This window comes from Panthera onca, chromosome B2, assembly GCF_046562875.1.
Source record: "Panthera onca isolate mPanOnc1 chromosome B2, mPanOnc1 haplotype 2, whole genome shotgun sequence".
In the NCBI taxonomy this organism is placed as follows: domain Eukaryota; kingdom Metazoa; phylum Chordata; class Mammalia; order Carnivora; family Felidae; genus Panthera; species Panthera onca.
In genome coordinates this window covers 71,371,735-71,398,191 of record NC_138343.1, presented here as the reverse complement: position 1 = coordinate 71,398,191, position 26,457 = coordinate 71,371,735, and the positions used below count along the sequence as shown (strand labels likewise).

Here is a 26,457-nt window from a genome sequence, read left to right as displayed (position 1 = left end):
AACTTGTACTCAGCTGTCAGGCCTCTAGGTGTCGCCACCACCCAAGTCCTGCTGAAAGGTGCCTGGCTCTGTATATATACATACTAAGCATGTAGTAGTTTTTCAAGATGATCTAGGGAAAAAAAACCCACAAAACGTGTGTGCGTGTGTGTGTGTGTGTGTGTGTGTGTGTGTGTGTGTGTGTCTGTGTCTGTGTCTGTGTGTATGTATGTATATTTCATTCTAGCTCTAGTTTTCTGTGCAGAATTCAAACTAAGAGAATAAATGATACATGTGGCTACTTTTTAGTTTTATTCTTTTGCTCTATTTGCCACAGCAGCACTGGAACATGCTGGATTTTGTCTGAATCTCAGGATATTTATTAAAGGTGCACCCAGTTCCATAAACACACAAAGAAATTGTTTTTCTTGTACAACATTGTTTTAATGTTTTCCCTTCCTTTAAATTTGCATACAGTTTTGGAGACTCCTGTGACTTGATTTGACTTTCAAAGCGAGTGGAAGGCAGAAAGCACATGGAAGAGTGGATGCATTTAGCGTTCTGGAAATACTCTGAAAGTTCACTAGTCACTAATACTCGGTTCTTCCCCATTCTGAAATTTTGCAACTTGTAAATGTATGGTATTTTAAATTTGAAATAAGAATTCTGGGAAGGAGAATTTAGAAGGGTTCAGAAAGATTGAAACCCTGCCCTCCAGTACTGTTTCTTTCTGATTTTATAGTTTTTTCCCCCCCATATTGGCAGAATCCAGAAGATTTATCTGTCTTGACAGACTCTTACAGAAATTGTCCGTTCAGTTCTGTTTTCTTTTTTATTTTATTTTATTTATTTTTGAGAGAGACAGAATGTGAGCAGGGGAGAGGCAGAGAGAGGGGGAGACACTGAATCTGAAGCAGGCTCCAGGCTCTGAGCTGTCAGCACAGAGCCCAATGTGGGGCTCGAACCCATGGACCGCAAGACCATTACATGAGCTGAAGTCAGACGGTTAACCGACTGAGCCACCCAGGGGCCCCCCACATTTCCTCCTTATGCCAGAATCACCTCCTCTGTTCATGTGCCCTTATTTGTGCCATGGGACTGCCACCACTTCTGCTATTCTATTTGTCGCTCTCTCCCTACAATTCTTGTTCCTGACTTTGTAATGATTGCAGCTTACTTTTGATGCCTGTTAGAGGTCACAGTTCATAGGCTAGGCCAAGACTTAAATCGAATCACTGGAAAGAACATTCTGTCTAAAGATACTTCTTGCCTCTTGTTTCTTTAGGCTAAGATTTAGTAGGACTAAAAATTGAGACAAATCTGCACTGAGATATATATGGATGGATGTGTATACATATAAAAAAAACCACACACACAAAGAAAAGGAGAGGTTTCCAAATCTTGCATTTAATATTTATATAGGCATTTTCTGAAAGCTTTGAATCTAACCGAAGCTACCGGTTAGGCAAAGAACTTTGACTATAATGAACGTTATTGTAAGACAAGAGAACATGCTGTTTTTATCATCCACCCACTTGCTCTCCCCAAGAAAAATACTGAACAGCAGTTAGCTCATTTCAAGGGCTATATCTAGTTACTGCTAAACTGGCAGACTTCTGCCAGGCTTCTAAAAGCAATTCGTATTGATTTCTGACTTTAGGGCTAAAATTAATAAGGAGCCCAGGAAGGCCAGGGTTTTTTCTTGAACAGAGAAACAACCCAAAGGTTATGTTAGTGACTGAATTTGCTGTGCTAGTTAGGGATTTAAAAAAAAAAAAAAAAAAAGTATGTATATAAAAGAACATCAATCACATTGGAAAAATGGGTAGTTATAATAAAGTGTGTTTTTGGTATGTTTTTATTGCAAGCCAGCAGTGACCCTTCCATTTGCCTATTAGAGAGATTAGAATGTTTTGTTAACTAATGCTTTTGTAAAATAATAGTCCCAAACCTCTCTGGCATATGTATTCATGAATGACAACATCGGGTTTGTGGGGTGAGTATAATTACTTCCTAGAACTAAGACCAATGTTACTAATGATTTACAGACATTTGTAAATTCTGTACCATACAACCCAATAATTAAAAGGGTTTAGAGTCTCTCCAGTGTGGCTCCTGATCGCTGCAGAAATTCTTTCTACAGGTGGGCTTGGTCATACAATGACATCAACACCGTAAGCTCCTAATATGACAGAGCCACACTGGAAGCTGCTTTTATTTTCCCAGCCAAGTCCAGAACGGTGTTGGTACTCTGAATACCTATTCATTATTCTTGATTTAGTATATATGTCTCGATGACACACAAATCCCTCAAATACTGATGAGAAAATCAACACAGAAAACAGGGGCCAGCCAACATTCCAGCAGCAAGACTGGAGATGCAGGTAAGGAACAGAGTGTCCTGGACCAGCTGTCTTTTGAAGCCAATTACTTTCTCAGAAAAATTAATTTTTCTTTTACTTCTAGCTCACGTAAAAGTTAATAAAGGAAGGATATCTGGCAGGATCATCTATCTCTCCATCTACCCACCCGCTTAATCACTAGCCACCATGAAATGAGTCTGGGAATGTACATAACCATTGGATTTAATTGGACCCGGCATGTACTATTTCCTAATAACCTTCTGCTTTGTCTCCCATTAGAAGTGAGATCTTTTAGGGTGAGTGAATAGGTCAGACCTTACAGAAAAGTTTCTCAATTTTCTGTTTGCCACAGGAGTAAATTAAAAGCAAAAAGAGAAAGAGCCAATAGCTAGCTATGTGCTTTAGGGGAGTACTGGGTTCTGGGTATTTATTGTTGAGGAATTAAAGAGAAATTCTACTTCGAGGCTAAGACCAATGTTCTAAACACAGATTGGTGCATATCCTCCGATAACTGGTTACATGAAGAGTCCTTTCTAGGACGTTTAAGCACATATTTCAGCTTCATGCTTTTTTCTTTAAATAATATTTCATTTTCAGCAGCTTTATAAAACTGAGAGCCACAAAGTAAGGATGACTAGAAGTCATGGTTACATCCTGAGATCTGCATCTTCCTCTAACATTTATATTTGTGACATGACAGCAGCTTACTTAACAACTGAGTTGCCAACTTCCCACAATGAAGTTTTGGATACTTGACGGCAAGCCATCAGTATTGCTTGTAATGCAAATTTTCACTTAAACTGCCTAAACTTCACAAAACACTGATAATCCTTTTGCTCTTACTGAACATGGCTAATTCCAGATGGGAAGGCACTACGAGAATTCTTCTATGATACGTGCCAGGTATCAGCTTATCATGCCTTACCTCCAAATTCACCCTCCACCATATGCTAATAGTGGACAGAATTCCTTTAAGCAGGTGTCGCTCACGAGTGGGACGTGAAGCTTTCTCAGTTGGAGGGTGAGGGAGGGACACCACAGGAGGAAGGCGGCTCTCCTGTGTGGTTGCTGCATAGTGGGTCACTGGTGTGGGTCCGATAGTGCTGCCTTAACTCAAGGCATGTGGCCCCAGAGCACATGGCCCCACATCGACCCTGAGCTCTGGCCTGGCAATAACCTCCCTGCAGCCCCCTGACATGGACACGCTCCAGGTCTTCTGTCTGCATTGGCATCTCCACTCCCTCTGCAAGCACACATGCCTCGCCATAACTCGAGGTAGCTTCCTGTTGCGTGGTGACTGTAGACTTGGGGAAACCAGTGAACCTCTGTGCCCTCTAGTGAGCTGCAAATATAACTTCTCCAAGGTGCTCTGAGGCCCAGCTTCTCTTCCGAGTTTGTCCTTCCTTGGGTATTCTCCCTAAGCCACAGGGTATGATATGCTTTCCTTGTATCTGATAGTCACTCCTTTATCACTGTTTGGTGTTTCTTTATATTTAACTTCCTGTTTAAATAACCATGTGGTGTTTATCTCCTGGTTGGTAACGGACTGATAAAACACATTTTACTTAGCAACTGGTAACTGTCAGCAGAAAGGACACAAAGAATAGAAGTTACTAGTGATACAATAAGAAAACTAGACTTTTCAGTTCATGGCCATGTTTTTAATTACCAAATAGACTAAACACATACTAAAATAGACTAAAACACATACTAATAAGCCATGTATTTTATTTGACTGTAAGGACAGGTTTTATATAACAAATTTATTTATACAAGTTAAAAAGGACATACACTAATTCCTCTCTCTCTCTTTTTTATAATTCCTCTGTCTTAATAAACCTGACCCAAATCAAATGGTATACAGTAAAAAACACTGGGGCGTCTGGATGGCTCAGTGGGTTAAGCATCCGACTTCAGCTCAGGTCACGATCTCACAGTTTGTGAGTTCCAGCCCAGCATCAGACTCTGCTTGTCAGTGCAGAGCCTGCTTTGGATCCTCTGTCTCCTCTCTCTGCCCCTCCCCCACTCATGCTCTCTTTCTCTCTCAAAAATAAACATTAAAAAAATAAATATAAATAAAAATAAAAATAAATAAAAACACCAAGAAGAGCAACTTCCGAGATACTAAACAGTGAACATTTACAAAGAGTTACAAAGAATACCACACTTTCATTATCATGCAAACGTAAACACTGAGTCTCATCAAACTCACACACTGGTCTTAATACAGGATTAGAGACAACGGATCTGGTTTTTATAACATCGTATTTGGGCTTAACTGGTGGCTGGTAGTTATATCAGTGAGATACCCTCACTGAAACAGGAAAGTGCTATTCTCTCCTTTCTCAGATGTTTACCAGGCGAAAAGATACAAGCTGACATACCAATTAAAACAACAACAACAACAAAAAAATGACTTCCTAGCACACAGAGTTCTTGGGCTTTGGCTGGACAGCTTATTTGGTGACTCTTAGTTCAACACAAATCATGCAAAGGATACTCTTCCAATCAGCAAAAAATTAGAATGTAAATTAGAACTATACTGAAAATATTACCCAATGAAAGGTTATTTGCAATGAGAATGCAATAAACAGTTTTCAGCAATGGTGAAAACATTGGGGAAAAACAGACCTTCACCAACATTTGAAATCTATTTTCTGCTAAAATTACCCATTTTCAGGAAGACAGCCAATTCTTTAGGTAGATACCACTTCCACCCAAATTCTGCTATCGCAACTTGTCATTTTGCCTGCATATCCATCTAATTCCAGTAGTACCTCTGTCCACCCTCCCTGTAGATGTTTACGTTTTGGGGTTCTAGAGGACTGAGTCCTTATGGAATCGTCTCAGAGGTACCCTGGTCCCTAAATGAGTTAATGATAGGGAACAAGTTTCCAGTTGTCATTCAGCAACCACCCACAAGTCTGGATGCTGTAGTCATTTCACCTGCCAAATATGTAACTGTTAAAATTCTGTTTGCCCAGTCACCTCATGACGAGGCTGGGAAATCTGTCAATATTCAGTTTATCATTTATGATTGCCATAGTGTAATAATAAACGCTTACTAGGCGTGTAGCATAGTACAGTGAGGGAAGCTGCAGCTGGAGTCCCTCCTGGGGAGTAAAAATATTGCTGTCGTCATCACTTCTGCTACCCATACCAGTTGGCCATATCTGTGGCCAGGAGCAGATTGTTTAAGAGTGGTTTACCACTAAAGATAGGCAGGGAGAGAAAAAACGGTAAGTCTGGTCTAGGATAACAGAATCAATGCCAAATTACTGGTCTTTTTGCCCCAGCTGTTGATCTCAGAGTCATCTTAGAATCTAGTTATAGGCCATCCCAGAGCCCAGAATCTGTATTTCAACCTAGTGATGTGATCAGTACATGGAATGAAATGGACTGATAATGGAGAAAAATACTATCCCAATTTAACAGACTTGGGATAATAACATCAATAAGCTAAATCAAATTAACATGAAAAATGTTATCTATAATGCATCTCAGACAAATTATGGAGTTATTCCATCCATCCTCAAAGGATAAATCCTACATAGGTATGGTAGTTCAGGAGAATGACAAATAATGAGCCCCAAGGCAACACACAAAGCAGCTACATGAAACACAGTTGGCATCTCTTGACTTGCAAATCTTAACAACTGTCACCATCAATTATTTCAATAACAAATAATACAGGTTTTCTCCAAAAATTATCTTGCTAAGAGTAGAAACAAGAAAATGGTTTCAAACCCTGGGCAAAGAAAGGCAGATCTTTTTCCTTAATACTCCCATTCTGTTTTAACCTTTGGCAATGAGCCCAGAAAGAAACTTTCAAAAAGCAGATTATCCATATATTCTTATGAGCTCAAATGAGTTTTACAGATACAGACAGTTAACATTTTAGGTAAACTAGGATAAAATCCTACTGATATTCATCACTGTTTTGCAGATTATAGATGCATCTGTATGGTTCATTAAATTCCCTCTTAAGAAAAAACACACACACACACAAACCACCATGCCTTCGTTCACATATGTGAACCAATTCAATATGAGACACCAACTTCGTAAGACAATAAACGAACAAGAGGTTGGATACACAGAGAGATGCCCCCATATTACAACACACACAGATTACTCCTCTTCACTACGAAAGTGCTTTAAGCTAGAAGGGCAAAAAAGCAAAATGAGAAAAACATTTCTCTTGGCAGAAGGATTAGAAAATTCTATTCCAAAAGATGTTCACATTTTCTTTCGTTTTACAAACGAAGGAAGGAGATATTTTGCCAAAACCCCAAAAACCTTTTAAAGATTTTGTAAATTCTATTGTAAATTCAGGTAAAGAGGCTGGTACAGAACAGTACTGTCCAATAGAACTATAACGCAAGCCATACATGTAATTGAACATTTTATAGTGGCCACCTTAAGAAAAAGGTGAAATTAATTTTAATATTTAATTTAACCCCAAATATCCAAAATATTATCATTTAAAAATGTAATCAATCTAAAACTATGATAGTTTACATTCTTTTTTTCATACTAAGTCTTCTAGTATGCCCGGGTCCTTAGTCTATTAAAAATGCTATCTACTGGTCAGCAGAAGCCTCAGAAGACAAGACTGCATCGTAATTTCTTGTTCTTAATACCCACCAGTTTATACACACAAAAACAAGATATACAGACAACACACTGGGTTATATTCACAGGATACAGATCTATCTCATTCAGCTTAAGGATTATTTAATTATGAGTACAGGTTTGAAAACAATCTCCTGTGACTTAAATAAACCTTTCTAATGTCCTTTTAAGTATAACATCATTTTGGCCTAGTGTTAAGTCTCTATATGTTGGTATACCAAGGAACTGTGCATATATAAATATGCAGTCTATATAAAGATTTCCTTTTGATAAAATCTTGTAGCAGAAAACCAAATATGACATTAATTTCCTACCAAATAACTAGAATTGATGAGCCTTAAAATAGCTTCAGAGAAAGAACCCTCCTAGAGCATAATAGTGGTTTCCAAGGTATGTCTTCTCTTGGCTAATATGTTGACAAGCTGAAAATTAGCACACAATCAGAACACAAAATATATACATTTAGCTTTATTTTTTCCAAATAGAATAAAATTTCACATGCTTTTCATACTTCTGTAAATAGCTTCAGAAGATTTTTCTACTCTAAATATAGTTTCTCTTTAATAGTTAAGTGTTAACTGATAAAAGGTAAGTATAAAGAACTTTTAAAAACAATTAAAAACAACACAATAGGAAAAAGGGTAAGAGACATGAAGAAGAATTTCCAAATTCCTACTTAGGAATTACCATAATAAAACATGTTCAGCTTATTAGTAATCAAACATGTGCAAAATGAAACCACAATGAGATACCATTTTACACTTTTCGGCTTGTCAAAAATTTGATTCTGATGATCCCAAACACTGGCAATAATCTTGAATACTGAAAATTCTAGGATACCAGTGAAAGTGTAAGTTGGTACCATGACCTTGGCAAACAATTTGGCCTTATCTATTAGAGTTGATAATGTGCTTTATTGTACGACACAGCAATTCTACTCAAGGTAATACATTCACTCTTGGGTATGTGCACCAGAAGTCATAAAAAAAGAATGCTCCACTGCCTTTTTCTTTTTCAAAGAAAGATGTAGTTCAATATCCAGCAACAGGAGAAGGGAAAAATTTTGATATAGTCATACAATGAAGTAATACATAGCAGTGAAAATAAACAGGATACTTGTTACAAAATGATAATGCCCAATTGCAATGAACGTACAAATGACAGAAGAATACAGTTTAATGCCATTTATTATTTAAAGGTATATACATGTAGGTAAAATGATAAAGGACAGAAAGGCTATGATCAACAGAGCTCGGGACAGGGGACCCACTCTCAAAACAGGGATGGGATAGGGACAGAGAAGAGCACACAGTGCCTCAAAGGAGAGGCAATGAGCTGGTGGCAGGCACACATGGGTTTTTTTATTACTCTTTATGTTTGTGTTTGTGTGTGTGTGTGTGTGTGTGTGTGTGTGTGTGTGTATTCCATTGCAGGAAACAATTTTTAAACCGGAAAGCATTCTAACAAACAAAAAAATTGCACGTAATGTTTCAGAAGACAAACTGTCATCTGGAGCGCCATAAACTGACCTTGACTCTATCATTCACCACTTGTAGTAACTGTTGCTCTTGCTTCTCTGTTTCTCTCCTCCTTCAGGATGGAGACAGATAGTGCCACCCAGACAGCGCCCATTACATTCCAGGGGCTCAGCAAATGCTGATTGAAAGAAATGACCAAACTAACCTGACCTGCATTTCTAGAAAGACCAGGGAAACTGAAATGTGGGCTACAAGTGGGCAGTGATTACTTGGCTTATTTGTTTTCACAATTTAGCACATTTCCTGCAAACTGACAGCCTGTTGTCTTTTATCTTCTCCTTCACCCTCCTTCTGTCTTGGTGTTTAAGGTTTGAAATAGCTCAGAGATGAGATCAGCCTCAGACTCTGCCTTCAGAATGCTTTCTTCTGCTTTCAGAGAGGGCTGTATCAGAGGGGGCCGTGCTATTTAAGGGTTGCAGCAACACTGTACTTGGTTTTTTGCACCCAATTAAGGGAACAAATCCACCAATCCAGCTTCAGTGTATTCAGGAAACCACAGTCATCTGTTGGAACCAACCAAGGGAGCAAGAGATTTAATGCCGTCCTGGGTCACTGTCGGAGATGATTCTGTGATCACCTCCCAACACAAACACACAGAGGACCACAAACATGAATGTCTCCTCAAATGGTCAGATGATCCATCTGCATTTTCCCAAGTAACCCACAGCATTCAGGTATGAGATTCACAAATGGGGGTAGAAATATAGCATCCCAACTAAACAGGAAGTCTTCAACCAAATACAGAACTAAAATTAGAAAAGGTATAAGAAATGGTAGGGAAGGGGTGCCTGGGTGGCTCAGTCGGTGGAGCGTCCAACTTTGGCTCAGGTCATGAACTCATGGTTCATGAGTTCAAGCTCTGCATCCCATCAGGCTCTGTGCTGACAGCTCAGAGCCTGGAGCCTGCTTCTGTGTCTCCCTCTCTCTCTGCCCTTCCCCCACTCGCTCTCTCTCTCTCTCTCTCTCAAAAAATGAATAAACATTTAAAAAATGGTAGGGAATAAACACTCCATTTTCAGAATACATGTTTCCTGGAATTTATTCCTTTTTAATGCTGAATATAAAATCTGAGATTTCACCAATGCCTTTACAGACAAACACATACACATTGAAATCTAAAAACAATAATTATGCAGATCAAAGTAGGCCCTGACACTTAAGAAAAGCTGTTAAATGAAAAGCATTTCTAGAAAAAGCAAAATGCTATGTAGCAAAATCAAATTAAAATAAAAAAACAGAAAGAGGCTTTGGTACCTTTAAATAACAGAGGACAAAAATAAGTTTAGTTCATTATTAAATTCATGTAATATAAAAACATCTAGTGTTTGAAGGAATCTATAAAACAGAAACAAATCTAAAATGTATCAGAGCCTGAGAGAAAAAAATCTTCCTTTTATCCTCTTTGATTTTAATAGAACACCAGAATTTGGAAGAATTTATTTTCCCAACTAAATTTTCTTTTGGTCTGCATATACCTAGCAGGATGGCACTCTGTATTTGATCTAATTTTAAAATGGCATTTTATTTTTAGCAGCACATTTCCTTTGTCCCAATAAGCCTACTACAGGAAATAAAAATTCTGTCTTGAAATGCCTGTGATACTACATCTATGTCTACAATATTCCCACCTAGTTCTTTCCTAGGTTTTCAAGACTGTGAATATTCAAATCTAAAGGCAGTTAAAGAAGGGAACAAGAATCATTACATGTTTGGAATTTAGCTGGTAAAACAGTACAAGTAAAGAAACAATATTCTCTGAATACAATGTGGTCCCAGAGGGCAATATGTCATTACTCTGCAGAGCCCGAGTATTGCGGTAAATGCCATACCGTGTGCTTTTAGCTCACTCATTACAAGTACAATACCAGCCAGGACTGGTCTCTCCTAGTTCTGTGCGGATTAAAAAAAAAAAAAAAAAAAAAAGGCGGGGTGAGCGTTAGATGATGTGTAACTGGTAGCAATTTAGCACTACTATCCATCTAGTCCGTTCGGGAGAGCCATTCTGGTCCTACTGTGACCACCGTAATTCAAAAGTTTCAAGATGAACAAACGTGAGTAGTTGTCTTAGTCTAGCAAATATCATGTTGATCCCACAACCCCAGAATTTCCCTCAATCTTACCAAGTTGGTTCTTAGCACTCACTGGGAAGAGAAGACTAATGTAAGTTAGCTCACTGTAGCATTAAACTTTGAAAATTGTTGATATCTGAAAATGAAAGTCTAGGTCTTATCAGAAGACTCATTTACTCAAACACAGTATCCAGTTGAAAAAAAAGTTTCCTGGATAGTCCCTGGGATTTAGCAAACGGAATATGACCTGGAACTTGTTTAATAATGCCAACTAAACAGTAATACCCATAATTTCACAACAGCTTTCCTTGGAGAGAAAATCGTGGATCATGTATTTGTTCTAGTCAAGTAGAAATCTGTGTCATGCTTTTCTTCTGGTTGTAGTCCTGGGCTGCAAATCTCAGGCTGGGATTTCAGCTTTAGCATTCAACAAGTCCTTTAGAGTAGTCCACATTTAGTTAGTTGGAGGATGAAACAACACATGTGACAGGGCTTTCTTCTATTCTTTCAATTTCTTACATCCTGCTCAGAATCTGACCAACAAGTCCTGCATTGGGATGCTTAGAACAGCAGGATATTTTAGGCAGCCCTCTTGGAATTTATCCTATTTAAGACTGCTTATGTTTGGCAATTAAAAACTCTAAAGACTGTAAGCAGGGATAAGGATGGAGAAAAGCAGCCTCTGCCCTAACGGAGTAGACATGTTCAGCATCCACTCCAAAGGGAGTAGAGATTTTACATGCCACGTACAATTCAGAGCTACTCTCTGACAGCCTCTTTCTCATATACACTGAAAGCCCACTGGAAGCCATATATGGAATGAGAACATGTATCTACATTACTCTGAAAAATCTGGGACCGTACATTGGTCAGATATGTGAGCAAAGCTAGAGGTTCAATGAAAAGCAACACAGGAAAAAAATTGTACCACAATATTAGTATCTTTTAGTAAACCTCATCAAGGGTTCACAAAATATATCCAACCAAGATCTTCCTTTTCTCAAAAAAATATAATCCATTCACAAAATAGAATAAGCAGCTATTAGTTAGGGAAGCTGCATTTAAAAATATGCTATTTATGCATAAATAAGTTGCTAGAGCTGAAAATCCCTTCAGATAGGAGTCAGGTAATTTCCCTATAAATTTACTATCTAATTAATTTGTACACCTTCTAAAATATACCTTTTAAGCTGTCTTATATATTTAAATGAAATTTTTCTCTTGCAAGAGATAAGCCTATCTTTTACAAAATAGCAACTATTTTTATCCCTGTAACTCGGTTGTTGCAGCAGTGATTTTTGGAAACATTTGTAGGAATTTGGAGGATTTATGGAAATAAGAGTGTCCATCACCAAAGGCGGCCAGAACATCTAACTTTTTCTATAGGTGCTATTACAAAGCACCAGAATCGTGACATTTGTGATTTTGCAGCAAATTTTTCAGCTCTTTGTCAACCAGCAAATCTTTCTTTCTGATCAAAAGATTTCTAATAGCCTGGCAAACTAATTTCGAGGATACAATCCAGGCAGCTTAAAGAGAGGCCAGTCTGAGCAATACTGGCATCAAATACAGCCCGGGGCAGATCCAACATTTTCTCTCCAGTGGTCCCACCCACTTATTTTTCAGTCATTAAGGAAGCACACCTGTAACAGGTAAAATCTAGTACCTCCAGGTGAATGAGGCAGCTGCAGGCAATTCTGAAAATAACAAAAAACCCACCACAGTCCTGATTTGGTTTTAAGCAATCATGCAATCCCCCATTATACCCATGTCTTCCTAAAACACCTCTCCATGGCAAGCAAAGTTACTGATGATGCATGTGGCTTTAGTCACAGTGATGCATTAGGTAAGCAGGTGTGTGCTGAGTACCAGGGGGTGCTCCAAAATGCATCTCCGTCATCTTCCACTTGTCTTCTCTAAGATTCTGTCTATTTATTAAAAAAAGAAAGAAAAAAGTCAGTTATTGCATTGGGTTGACAAGAAAATTCACCCTGGCAATGACATTTTAAATGTCAGGAATGGCGATGTTGGAAATCATAATAATCACCCCCATGTGATTGAGGAATGCAAATCCTAGGATTCAGGATCAGCACAGATTTATGATATCCCACCGACCTTCCACAAATTAAAAGTGGTAAGAAGCCACATGTTTCCAGAGACTGCCGAGACTGCTCTCAGAGGCACTGTTCCACTCGTACCCAGGTGAGTGGGGCGTGCATGGGTCCTCCACTCAGGGGGCCTGCAGAGGGCGACCATAGCTGAAGAACAGCACCAGCATGGCCAAAATATGCTGCCACCCCAACTCCCCAAGTGCCACCTCTGGCCCTCCCCCCGTGACAGCTCCATGTTTCAACCATAACACAGACACCTGGCATAAGGTGGCTTCCGAGACCTGCTCTAGGGAGCTGGGGCTGCTCAGTGCCCAGGATTTAGTAGTTATGACATATTTTGAGGATCACCCCTGAATAGCAGGGATCCCAAAGCAGAAACTTCTCCAGGCCCTGCCTTGAGTCTATTTAAACAACAAACCTGATGGTGTTCTACCTGAAAATTATTGGTGAAAGGGCCTCCTTTTCTCCTAGGTACCATCTTAAGAAGTTGTGAATGTTCTTTTCCTATCATCTCTCTTCTCTGTCACTGTGTAAAAGCAATCACAGATGCTAACGGTGTTTTTATATGTTCCTTGGAAGGCTTTCTAGCCCTATTGTTTATGTACATATACTGCAGAGAGGGTAGGGAAGGAAAGGAGAAAAGAGGGCTTCCACCTTTTAGTACATTCTACCTGTGAATGCTCTGTATAGGCCTTTGAGTGTGGATTGTGGACTGAGTGTGTACTACTATCAAGGAAAAAAAAGGGGGGGGGGGCGCCTGGGTGGCTTAAGTGTCAGACTTAGGCTCACATCATGATTTTGCAGCTCGTGAGTTCGAGCCCCACATCGGGCTCTGTGCTGACAGCTCAGAGCCTGGAGCCTGCTTCGGATTCTGTGTCTCCCTCTCTCTCTGCCCCTCCCCTGCTCACACTCTGTCTCTGTCTCTGTCTCTGTCTCTGTCTCTCTCTCTGTCAAAAATAAATAAACATTAAAAAAAAAAATTTTAAGTAAGTAGGAAGGGGGAAAAGGTTGAATTACTCTTAAAGATATTTTTCTTTCTCCCCTCTGCAGATAAAAGTGTGAGTTGCTATTAACCATTAAGGCCTTGAACGATTCACAAGACAGGGTGGTACAAACAATGCACCATGGACTTGTACTCTACTTCCATGTGCTCCTGCTCATAAGACTGATTCTGGGGCCTGAATAGGTGGGCTGAATGGGTGGAGTTGCCCAGGGCCTTTGGAATGGTCTACTGAAATCAAGTAAATGTCAATGGCATCAAGACCAAGTTTAATACTATGACCACAAGTCATGTGAAAACGCATGTTTTATAGATCATGGGCTTTCTGAGAAATTCATGAGAGAATAAATATTTTTAAAGAGTAAAAAAGTCAGCCCTCAAGTCTCCAAGGAATTTACATCTTCAGGAAAAATGAGAACAAAGATGGCAAGCACCCAGTATTTTTTTTTAAAGGTTTTTGCATAGATAATAATGTCCACTAGATTTATGTGTCCATTAGATTACTCCCACCCCAGTTTATTCCAGTTCTTTGAAGATAAATCTGGATTGTTTAATATCTTTGGATGAGATATGTTATAAAAATACTACAATTTTCCTAACAAGTATTCCAATGTTCCATCTTTATAAAAATAGTTTTAAGAACCTTTAAATATTACATGTGTGGGTTTTGCCACTGTTTAAAACATATGCATGGAAACCACCCACAACCATCTGTGGACTTACTAATGTAAAAACAAAGCAAGATTTCACATTGGCTCTGAACTGCAGGTGCTGGTGTATAATTTATATTATTCATGGTCTCTACTTTCCTTCCATAGGTGTTCTAGAAAGGGTACAAATCCTGGGTAGCCTCAAAAGACCTATTACTTACAGACATCAAAGTACCCAGTAATGTACTCTCATTTCAATTCAGTGTTAAAAATAGACATTTTAGAATTCAGTCTCACTTGAAATACAGTCAAAACCTCAACTGCTTTGTATATAAAGATTGCAAGGAAAAACACACACAAAAAGTTAACATGCTGATCTCTGGGTGACAGAATAATGGGTGATTTTTATTTTCTACTCTAGACTTGTATATTTTCCTAATCTTTCTAAATGAACCTAGGCTACTTTCATGATCAGAGAAAAACCCAGTATTTTTTAAAGGGGGGAATAATAAAAATATTATCTTATTTCATAAAGAAATGCTATTTCTTATTTTGAAAGTGAATCTCTGTGCTTCACAAAGTTGTAATAATACACATAAATAACTTCTGGTCTAAACATTAGAAAAGCTTGAGCCTTTTATGTTCCATAAAAGACACATGGCATAGTAAAGTAGCTTTAAAAAACATGTTGATTAGTTTAGGAACTGTAGCGTTTTTTTTTTTAAGTTGACCATTTGTTATTACAGACCATCTCCTTTCCAGTGTAAATGAGTTAAATGTGCAGAAAACCTTAAAAATATGGCTTTGATTCTGTTGTTTCAAAAAATGTAAATCTGCACTTTGAAACAGAAAGCACTTACTCCCTTAAATTCTTCTTGGAAAAAAGGGGTATAGATTATAAATAAAATAAATTATAAACAAAAATAAACTCTAATGTACAACAACAGTTGAAAATTGGAGGAAAAAAACAAAAAACCTGGGCTGCTTCGTGCGTGTTTACACTGGGCAGTCCCTAATGTGCATTTGAGAAAGTGAAACCTACAACTTTAGGAGACTACACGTGCATTCCCCTAACACCTTCAGTCTCAACCCCTAAGGACAATTAAAGAGAGATGAATTTTAAAACAAGAGAAGATTTTACCTACCTTTGATGCCAATCGTGATTTCAGGCCTAAGAATGAATAGACTGTGTTGCTTTCCTTTGATTCAAAAAAACTGTCATAATCCTAGAAAAAAGAGGAAGAGACAACAAACAAAAGCAAATAATTATTGGTATGTGGTGCTTTTGAAAAATTCTTTATGGAAACAAAAAAAATGTACCATTGCTTCATCCAGGCCAGGGAAGAGCTACATAAATCTACTGGATTTGCTCTGCTTGAGCATAAAACTTTCTCTGAGTATGATGATGAGGTAAGCATGTTGTTAACGCAAGGCCTGTGATAGGACTGAAATGTAAAACACCAACAACACAAGGGAAACCGGAACATGTTCCCTTTCTCTCATGTGCCAAACTAACATTTGTGTAAAATCTCTCTAAGATTTTACTCTAGTGCATTAATAGGAAAGGCTGACTCCCAATTCCATTCTTGATATTTTGTTATCTAGGGCTTTAAAAAAAATCACTGGGTAAACACAAAGCCATAAAGGTCTCCATGTGTCAATGCAAGTGCTTCTATTCTGCTTTTGAAGTCTGCCACATTCTTTCAGACTATGTCTTCAGAGAGAATAAAAAGATCAAATAAAAACTAAAGGAAAGCAGATTCTCTATAACATTTATCTTTGCCTCAGACCTGGAATCATTTTTCTCTTTCTACTTTCACAAGAGAAGCCATCAAGAAATTCTGACCAATATGTTCATCAATTGTTTCTTTTCAAAAGTTTGCATATGTGTTATTGTATGGTTTCTGAGTTAGTGTAAAGCAGTCTTAAAATCTGTAAAAGTCCCTTTGATAACGACCCTAAGGATAAATATTGCAAGCAGACAATGATCAGAATCATTTTTAGCCATCTGCTATATAACAGGTGCCTTACAATCAATACTTCATTTAATCCCACCACAGACCACCAGGTTGGAGGCTGGCTCAAAGCAAAGAAATATTGTACCCAAGTTTGATAGGCAATCTGTGAAAAAGCTGAGATTTGGGGCCAATTCTCCCTGACACTGAAATCGATGCTTTTTGTCTTCTGTGATGCTTCTTGGCCAAGAGGAAGCCAGCTATGGGGCACCCTGTATACCAGAGTCATTAAGCCCTAATGAATCCACTGCTGAGCCAAGCCAATGGCATCACAAGTACTCCTGAAATCTGTCTAGCAATCTAAATGAGAGACCATGACTTACAGAATAAAGATTTGCTTCTTGCAAAGGATGCCTCAGTGGTGAACAATCTTTTTTAATTATTTCACTCTGTATAGAAGCTCTCTTGTTCAAATGCTTTAGCAGGTTGAGTCTTGTGTGGTTTTGAAGGTAGCTTCATTTTCATTCATGATCATCTCAACCTCGGGCCTTACACTCGATGTTCCTTCTGAAGATCTTCAGGTGGTAGCTCCCTCTGCCATTTAGGATCTGGCCCAATACAGTTCACCTCTAAAGACAGGCCTTCCTTGACATGCTAAGAAGGAGCAATCCATCTGAAGAGGGAGGCTCAGCAAAAGCCTACTTCAAAAATGGCATTTTAGGTTGAAATCTGAAGGATGCGTAGAGGTGACCAAGTAAAGCACTGGAACAGGGGATTCAGGACAGGGAACAGCACTGATGAAGAGCAAAGCTGGCAGGTCTGACAGGAATAAGCACAGGTCAGACTATGTAAAACCAAGAAAAAGATTTTGAATTTTATCTTAAGTATAAAAGGAAATCACGTGTGGGTCCCAAGTAAGGGAGCAGAATGATCTAGTTTCCTTTAAGAAAATAGAGAATTTAGGGGCGCATGGGTGGCTCAGTCGGTTGAGCGTCTCACTTCAGCTCAGGTCATGATCTCACGGTTTGTGAGTTTAAGCCCTGCGTTGGGGTCTGTGCTGACAGCTCAGAGGCTGAAGCCTGCTTCAGATTCTGTGTCTCCCTCTGTCTTTGCCCCTCCCATGCTCATGCTCTGTCTCTCTCTGTCTCTCAATAATAAATAAACATTAGAAAGAAAGAAAGAAAGAAAGAAAGAAAGAAAGAAAGAAAGAAAGAAAGAAAGAAATTAGAAATTTGGGGTGCCTGGGTGGCTCAGTCGGTTAAGCATCCAACTTTGGCTCAGGTCATGATCTCACAGTTCATGAGTTTGAGCCCCACATTGGGCTCTGTGCTGACAGCTCAGAGCCTGGAGCCTGCTTTGGATTCTGTGTCTCCCTCTCTCTTTGCCCCTCCCCTGCTCTCACCCTGTCTCTCTCTCTCAAAAATAAATAAATATTTTAAAAAAATTTAAGAAAATAGCGATTTTAACTGTGTGGAGAATGGCTCAGACAGGCCAGCAAGAAGGAAAATGGGGAAAAGTCAGAAGAGTACTGTGGTAAATCCAGGTAAGATGGTGGCAGCCTGAACCAGACCAATGATGGTGAAGAGAGAGAGAGAGAAATGCAGACAGACTGGAGACATATTCTACATTCTGGAGGAAGAATTTTTCATCTATGTGCTGCTGAAGCGAGCAGAAGAAGGAAGAATTGATCATACTCGACTCTGGAATTGGGGGACAGAGCTAGGGAGAATTAAGACTTGGAGCAGCTCTGAGTTTTGTAACTTGATGGGAAAGACCAGAGAAAAACCAGATGTAAGAGTAAGGTTGAAGTGGAGTTTCAAAATGTTAAGTTTGAGAAACTATATGAGACAGACAATCAAGTAAAGAAGACACCAACGGGGCAGTTGGAGGTTATGAGAGTTTCTAGTGGCTCTAGGATATTACAGATTTCATAGAATTTTACAGAAAATTTTACAATTTTTTGTAAGAAAAACCATGTCACAATTAATACAGGTCTAGCAGAACTTCTGCAAAATCCTATGAACCAAAAATGTTATAAACATTCTTTGCAACAATGGTATTTTCGAACAGTTGAGTACCATTTCACTGATTGGGGTTCAAGAAATTATCCTGTTTGGTGCATCCTTTCTCTGCCTTTAACATCACTATGGCAAGCAGGTTTCTTACCTGAATATTGAATTGGATCCTCCCAACAGTTTACAAATTGTCATTAAGGTAATTAACTCCTTCCAAAGACACAAATATAAGATTTGGTAATTAACTTTAAAAGCAGAAAAACTGAGGGGTGCCTGGGTAGTTCAGTCAGTTAAGCATCTATTTGTCTCAGCTCAGGTCATGATCTCTTGGTTTGTGAGTTCAAGCCCCACATTGGGCTCCATGCTGACAGTGTGGAGCCTGCCTGGGATTCCCTCTCTCTCCCTGCCCCTCTCTCTGCCCCTCCCCTGCTCACTCTGTCTCTCTCTCAAAAATAAATAAACTTAAAAATTTTTTTTAAAAATAAAAGCAGAATAATTGAAAGGAAGTAATTTTTCTTTATTAAAAAAAAACTTTTTTAATGTTTATTTATTATTAAGAGACAGAGCCAGAGCATGAGCAGGGGAGGAGCAGAGAGAGAAGGAGACACAGAATCTGAAGCATAGAGCCCAACCCGGGGCTTGAACCCACAAACTGTGAGATCATGACCTGAGCTGAAGACGGATGCTTAACCGACTGAGCCACCCAGGCTCCCCGAAAGGAAGTAATTCTTAGAGTGAATGTTGGGACAGTGCCTGACACACACCAGGTTAAGCAGATGAATGAGTTGTGTTTGCTGATTAATGACTGATGTTACATGTTTTAGGTAATCTCATATGAGTAACATAATTTGAGTAAACCCTATTTCTACTCTATTATGGGTTTTTAAAAATTATGTAAATTTGTTTTCTGATATTTAAAAGTCTGATGAATCTCAAAGTGTAAAAGGTTTAATAAATTATTTTTTGTCATATTTAGGCAGAGTAGGTGATGGATAATTTAAAATCTAGTATTTTTTAATTGTTAATACCTCCTTTCAGAGACAATACATTAAACAGTATGACTGAAATAATTTAAGAGTAAAATAGTATTAGAAATTTTAAAATCATGTCCTATTAAAGCTGTAAGTTCTTATGCCCTTAGGCATTCCCCAATATAAGAGAAAGATCCACTTTCTTATCAAATCCATTTCACTTATCAGGCTTCTATTTTTAAAAATATATTAAGACTCTGTACTGCAAAGTTAAAAGCATTGTATTTTAAAAACCCAATATAAAGTTTCTAAATAGGCTTGCTGAATTCCTTATAGTTAAAGATGCTTTCTCTGAAGTGTTTGTAAATACACATCTGCAAATTACACAATCAACCTTCTATAACTATAAAATATAAAGATCAGTTAAAATCATCTTTGGAAAAGGGTACAAACATACAAAGCATATTTAAGATAAAATCGCCCAGTTTTAGAAGCTGGAACATTTTTATCACACATAAGACAAAAGATGAAAAACTCACTTTGTTTTTAGTGCTAACTGCCTATGAAAAGAGAAATTTCTGGACTATATAGGTATGTTATCAACATAACTGAGCACTGGTACTAACAGACCATTTATCTAAATGCTGCAATTTTAAGAAAAATACGGCAAGCTAAACAGCTGTTAAGAAGTGGGAGGCGGGGGGAGTTTCTGTTACCTATACTTCTGTTTGCATTCCAGGAAAAACCAATGTTAAGAGAATTTATGAGCTCATGATAAAATTTACAACAGGTAAAATGCACAATGGTCTCATTCTTCCACAGAGCTTACTTAAGTACATTACCCGTACACCATGATTAGACTATTATGGACTAGACAAGCATTTGAGACAAAGACCTTAAAGTTCTTTGCCCTTTTAGTGTTCCCTAAGAGAACAGTGAGGAAACCCACAGCGGCCACGCTGTAAAGCTGTACTGCTTCCCACGCTTAGTCAATGACAAGTGACAGACTCATATTATTTCCACATGCCAAGGGCATATCCAAACAGGAGGCTGTGGGGAATAAAAACAATACAAGGCCTACAAGGAAACGGCAGCAATCAGTTCTAAATGAGCAAAAGCAAATCTGGCTTACCCAAAAGAAGAAAAGAAATTTTTAATTTTTTTTAAGACTACAAGAATTACTGCTGCTGCTGCTAAAAATGGGCAGAGGCTCATTCTTCCTAAAATTTGTTTCAAGCCTGAGGGGAGCCTCTGAGCAGAATATCTTGATTTAGTGGGTAAGGACTATTAATGCTATGTTCTATTTTATAAAATCTTGACATAGAAGGAAAAAATAGTTGACAGTTGCAATCCTGGTACAGTATGTAAGATGTATTGTCTGAAACAGCTTCATTCAGCAATTTCTGTGCCAAACACCAAATATGGGTAAGCCCAAAGCAGAGGACTTTAAATTTCTTTTTTTTTTTTTTATGTTTATTTATTTTTGAGAGAGACAGAGACAGAATGTGAGTGGGTTAGGGGCAGAGAGACAGGGAGACGCAGAAGCAGGCTCCAGGCTCTGAGCTGTCAGCACAGAGCCCAACACGGGGCTTGAACTCACGAGCTGTGAGATCATGACCTGAGCCGAAGTCAGACACTCAACTGACTGAGCCACCCAGGCGCCCCAAGGATTTTAAATTTCTAATTCATGTTTAACATTTCTTTTATTTCCTTTTTAATTTTTTTTTAACATTTATTTATTTTTGAGAGAGACAGAGTGCAAGCAGGGAAGGTACAGAAAAAGAGGGAGACACAGAATCCAAAGCAGGCTCCAGGCTTTGAGCTGTCAGCACAGAGCCTGACAAGGGGCTCAAACCCACGAACTGAGAGATCACGGCCTGAGCAGAAGTCAGACGCCCAACCGACTGAGCCACCAGGTGCTCCCGATGTTTAACATTTCTGACCATACTAGTACAAGATAGCAGGGCAAGAGGAAACATCTACCCAGGCACCAACTGAAACTGGATGGGAAAAAAACTTTGTACTAAACATAGGAAAAGGAACCAGCAATAACATTTAAAAAAATACCCAGAGGAGTTAAGTGAAAAGGCTAAAATTAATGAAGAGAATCTCTTGGCTATTGACATTTATGTCATTCTCCTTTAAGCCACAGGGATTTGGTAAAGTAGATACATACCCTCCTCTATGCTCACACAACTAAACAGCTCAATAGAGATACTAATATCTTTAAAACAAAATAAATATTAAGTATGTTTATATATTTTATAATAGTTATTACGGTCACAGAGGAGAATGTGGCTGCTATAATCTTTGCATGGGGGAAAAATGAAGAAGCTGTAAGAATGCAAATTTCTCTTCATCTTTCAAGGAAACAAATGCAGTCTAATTTTTACATCAAGGAATATAGGTACAATGTGTATTCACACAGAGTGGTGGTAACTCAGAGAACTACAAAGAAGAACCTCACAAGAGAGGCTGTATCTCATGGGAATCAGGGGAGGGTGCACATAAAGAAAGGGCAGAGGAAAAGTGTCTTTGCACTTTTGACCCTCTTTACTGTTGTAACACTGGGAGTATTAACATGCCCTTGGTGTCTTAATAGTTTTGTTTTCTTTTCATTAAGTCTAACTGCATACACTCCGAAAGAGAAACATTTTAACAGAGAGAAAACCGCCCATGTGGACACTATTTAAGATCTCCTATTAAACATGCAACTGGGGCAGCCTCAACCTGTCTGGATGAAGGTCTTCAATATTCACAGCACAAGCCATCGTTTTCATGAAAGACGTGTCCCAGGGATTCATCACTGTAGAATACTGCGGCAAACATCTCAGTGAGGTGAAAATGGGAGATTAAACATTTATAGACAGAAGAATAAAAACTACAGCTATATAAAAGAGATAAAACCGCAAAGAATATCTAATTAAATTGTTATGCTTCTGGGCATACAGCTGATCAGCAAGTGATAAAGAGGAATTTATATCACCCCTTTCCCCACCACCCAACCTTCTTCCTTTCCTAGTATCTGTGAGGATGTCATATAAGATTATTTACAGTAAAACATTTGAAGATTCTCCTTGATTAGATAAGTTATCTTTTAGAAAGAAGGCTTTGAATAGAGATCTTCAAATTCAGATTAAGTTTCTTTTTTTTTTTTTTTTTACTGTTTATTTTTGAGAGAGAGAGAGACAGAGAGAGAGAGAGAGAGAGAGAGAAATAGTAGGGGAGGGGCAGAGAAAGAGGGGAACAGAGGATCAGAAGCAGGCTCTGCACTGACAGCACAGAGCCCCACATGGGGCTCAAACTCACGAACTGTGAGATCATGACCTTACACTTAACTGACTGAGCCACCCAGGCACCTCTCAGATTAAGTTCCTAAGAAAATTCTACCTGTGAGATAGGTGAGTTTCTAATTGAGGTGATTTTCCAAATAGATTTCATTGTAAAATTTAGAAGAAGGTTCAATAAGCTTCCCTTTGAGACATTTGCCTTTGACTTTTATTAATAAAATGGGAATGCAAATGCTCAGAACTGACAAGGCGGGGCTGAACAGAACAGGTGAGCTACCTGCTCCGCTGAAAACATCTGTGCAGCCATTCACCCATTCACATGACTAATTCTGGTAAGTATGTTCTGGGTTCCTAACACTATGCAGATACTAAAATACACATGCCTGCTGAGGTGAGCACAAGGAAGCTTGGAGACTGGCTGAGGGGAAAGACATAAAAAAAAATTTATGACATAAAGGTCATAATAGGAATGAGGCACAGGTTTGCTGGACCTGGGGGAGGAGCAGTGATAACCAGAGCCCTAGTTAATTAGAGAAAGCTCAATAAACTGTTAAAAACTGAGAACAAACTGAGGGTTGATGGGGGGTGGGAGGGAGGGCAGGGTGGGTGATGGGTATTGAGGAGGGCACCTTTTGGGATGAGCACTGGGTGTTGTATGGAAACCAATTTGACAGTAAATTTCATATATTAAAAAATAAAAAATAAAAAATAAAATAAAAAAAAAAAGAGAAAGCTCAATAAGAAGGCCCATTTGAATTGAGTTCTGAGAGAGAAATAGGGCAGAATTAGATAGGAAATAAAAGTCACAGGATTTAGTAACCAAGGGTATTGAGGCAAAAAAAAGTGAGTTTGGGGTAACTTTCAGCGCCTTCCCTTAAATATCATGTAGATGATGTAGTCATTAAGCCTACATAAATAACATTCACATTTTAAATGTTTATTTTTGAGAGAGAAAGAGAGAGACAGAGAGAGTGTGGGGAAGAGACAGAGAGAGAGAGAGACAGAGGATCTGAAGCGGGCTCTGTGCTAACAGCAGACAGCCCAATGGGGGCTTGAACTCACAAACTGCAAGATCATGAGCTGAGCCAAAGTTGGACGTTTAACTGACTGAGCCACCCAGGCACCCCAAAACATCCATATTTTAGAAACAGAGCACAATCTCCTGTGAATAACAATAAAAATTTTAAACTTTAGCTTTTTTTCTTTTATTTTTTTTCTTTTCCTTATTAACTCCAAGCAGAGTTCTAGTAACACAAGTCACTGCCAGTCAGGCTTCCACATAGGCTAAAATTCTCACTATGTTCCATATATCCATCCTGCCAGATAATATACTTGATTTTCACAGAGGAGACTTGGAAAATAGCTAATCATCCTGTGTTTCTCAAATGTGACCACTAAAGAACCCCAGGAGGTGGAGGAAGTATGAAGGGACCACCTAGAACAGGGGTAAACTATGGAGGGGCTTCTGTGCTGAGTGTGGTTTGACATTTTTAAATGGTTAGAAAATAAAACAAAGACAACCAAACCAAAAAAGAAGATGCGGCATAGAACTGGTGGACTGAAAAGCCTAACGTATTTACCAGGGGGCCAATCCCTGATCTAGAATATTGGAGAATATATTTTGAGGCAGCTTCTATGAAAGCGAAATTCTTTGAAGTCTTGTTCCATCTTAAAATTCATGGAAACCCAGCATCCTGCCCCATAATATATCAGTGTTTCTTCTGCTATTAAAAAGTATGCTTTTGGGAAGTGCCCGGGTGGCTCAGTAGGTTAAACATCTGACTCTTGATTTCCGCTCAGGTCAATCTCATAGTTTGTGAGTTCGAGCCACTGACAGTGTAGAGCCTGCTTGGGATTCTCTCTCTCCCTCTCTCTCTCTGCACCTCCCCTGCTCATGCTCGCTCACACACACACTCTCTCTCTGTCTCTCAAAATAAATAAACATTCTTTAAAAAATATGCTTTGGCAAAGTACTCAAAATCTCCAAGCCAAATGCTGCTCTGGGCAGATAGGCAATCTTTATTCTAGAACCTTGGGCACCCCTAAGAAACTTAACTTTGGTTTTACTATCAATACATATAATAATCATCTCGTTTTGACTTTTACTAGTTTTCATTTCACCAAGTGACTTTTTCTTTACTTTGAACCCAGCTTCTGGGTTCAACAATAACCCTTCACATCTTGATAATAGTATACCCCCAAATATTTTTGCTGTTTGACTGATGACTCTAAGGGAAGAGAGAAAAGTGACTATAAGGAAAGGAAAAAGAGTAGAATAGCTTAAATGAGAATGTACTTTATAAAATAACATTCTTCAGAACAGCTTGCCAGTTGCAAACAATTATTTCAAGTGACTGGAAACAACTAAATAGTCCACAGTGAGGGAATGATTAAGTTAATTATAATTATCCAACACAGAGAATAATATGTAACCTCTAAATATATGCTTACAAAGACAGGGAAACTATTTTTTTTAGAGAACAAAGCAGGGCACAAAATGGTATATATAGTATGATCAAAAATAGGATTTTTAAAATTTTAATCAATTTGTAAGAAAAGAGAAGTTGCATTGACCAAATGTTTGCAGTTGTATTCAAAAGGCAGTATTCATTGTCCCCCCTTCCTTATTCTCATTTTCCCAATTTCTCTATTTCTATACTCATTTTAGTGCTAAGAAAAAAAGAAAAAACAACAATAATGTTGGATAACCAACTCAATATGAAAATCTCTTTAAATATCTCTTTCCAACAAACTTCTTAGGAGACTTTTGCTGAAAGTCATTTCTTATATTTATGTGTGGAGATGTGTGTGTGTGTGTGTGCATGTGTTCAAATTCAATATATTCAGATATAAACATATACGTGTGTGTTCAAATTCAATATATTCAAATTCAAATATATTATTTAAAAATATATAATCATATGTATGAATCCGGGATTTGAAAACTGACAATTAAGGGACTTGGTTCTGCATGCTTCAAAAAGATGTCCAAACACACTTAAAATATATTATCCCAAGACAATCTTCTCAGAAGTCTTACATAACATTGCATTTGGAAACAATACAACTACATACATTTAGGTGCTCTGTGGTTCTTTTAAGCTTCCACCAATGGTAAGAAGCCACTAACACATCTCCTTGTCTCCTTTCACGGGAAAGAAAAAGATGCCACAAGGAACCACTGCTGGTCATTTAGCCTTTCTGAAACTCTTTAAGAGTAATCTAACCCATCTCTAGTCTACTTTCAGGCTCCAATTAATCAAGGTAATATGAGGAAAGGCAGTCAGAGTTGGCCTGCAAATCATTACTTAACCAAACTAGTCAACAGCTTTAATGTAAACGTTATTTGATTAGCAGTAGACCCAATGCTTAGGTACAAATTTAACATCTTACAAGTATCATCTAAAAGTACCAAAAGAGTAATTCAATAGTTTTAAAATATAAACAATCTTATAAGTTGCCCCATGGAAAATGATCAAAATGGTTATTTTTCTATAAAAATATTCTTCCATTGGGGTTCCTGGGTGGCTCAATCAGTTAAGCACTCTGGATTTCGGCGCAGGTCAGGATGTCACATTTCGTGCTGTAACACGGAGACTGCTTGGTATTCTGTCTCCTCTCTCTGCCCCTCCACTGTGAGTGCATATGCATTTTCACATGCTCTCTCAAAATAAATAAACATTAAAAAAAAAAAAAACCCTCAACAACAAAAAAATCAAATAGCCTGATTAAAAAATGGGCAAAGAACTTGAATAGATATTTCTTCAAAAATGATATACAAGTGGGCAATAAGTGTATGAAATGCTCAACATCACTAATCATCAGAGAAATGCAAACCAAAATCACAATGAGGTATCACCTCACACCTATTAAGATGGGTA

At 38.3% G+C, this 26,457-nt stretch overlaps 1 protein-coding gene and 1 pseudogene across 1 annotated transcript in view; both read right to left on the bottom strand.

The window, feature by feature from the left end:
- The window catches only part of LOC132667964 (striatin-4 pseudogene), a 34,138-nt pseudogene extending 21,654 nt beyond the window's left edge, over positions 1–12,484 (bottom strand).
- SH3BGRL2 (SH3 domain binding glutamate rich protein like 2) overlaps positions 7,431–26,457 on the bottom strand; it is a 98,303-nt gene continuing 79,276 nt past the window's right edge. Inside the window, exons 6-7 of the mRNA XM_081795799.1 lie at positions 15,491–15,571; positions 7,431–12,512 (exon numbers count right to left, since the gene is read on the bottom strand). Of these exons, the coding sequence (XP_081651925.1) occupies positions 12,501–12,512; positions 15,491–15,571 (93 nt within the window). The 3' untranslated portion in view covers positions 7,431–12,500. The remainder of the gene's footprint in view (positions 12,513–15,490; positions 15,572–26,457) is intronic.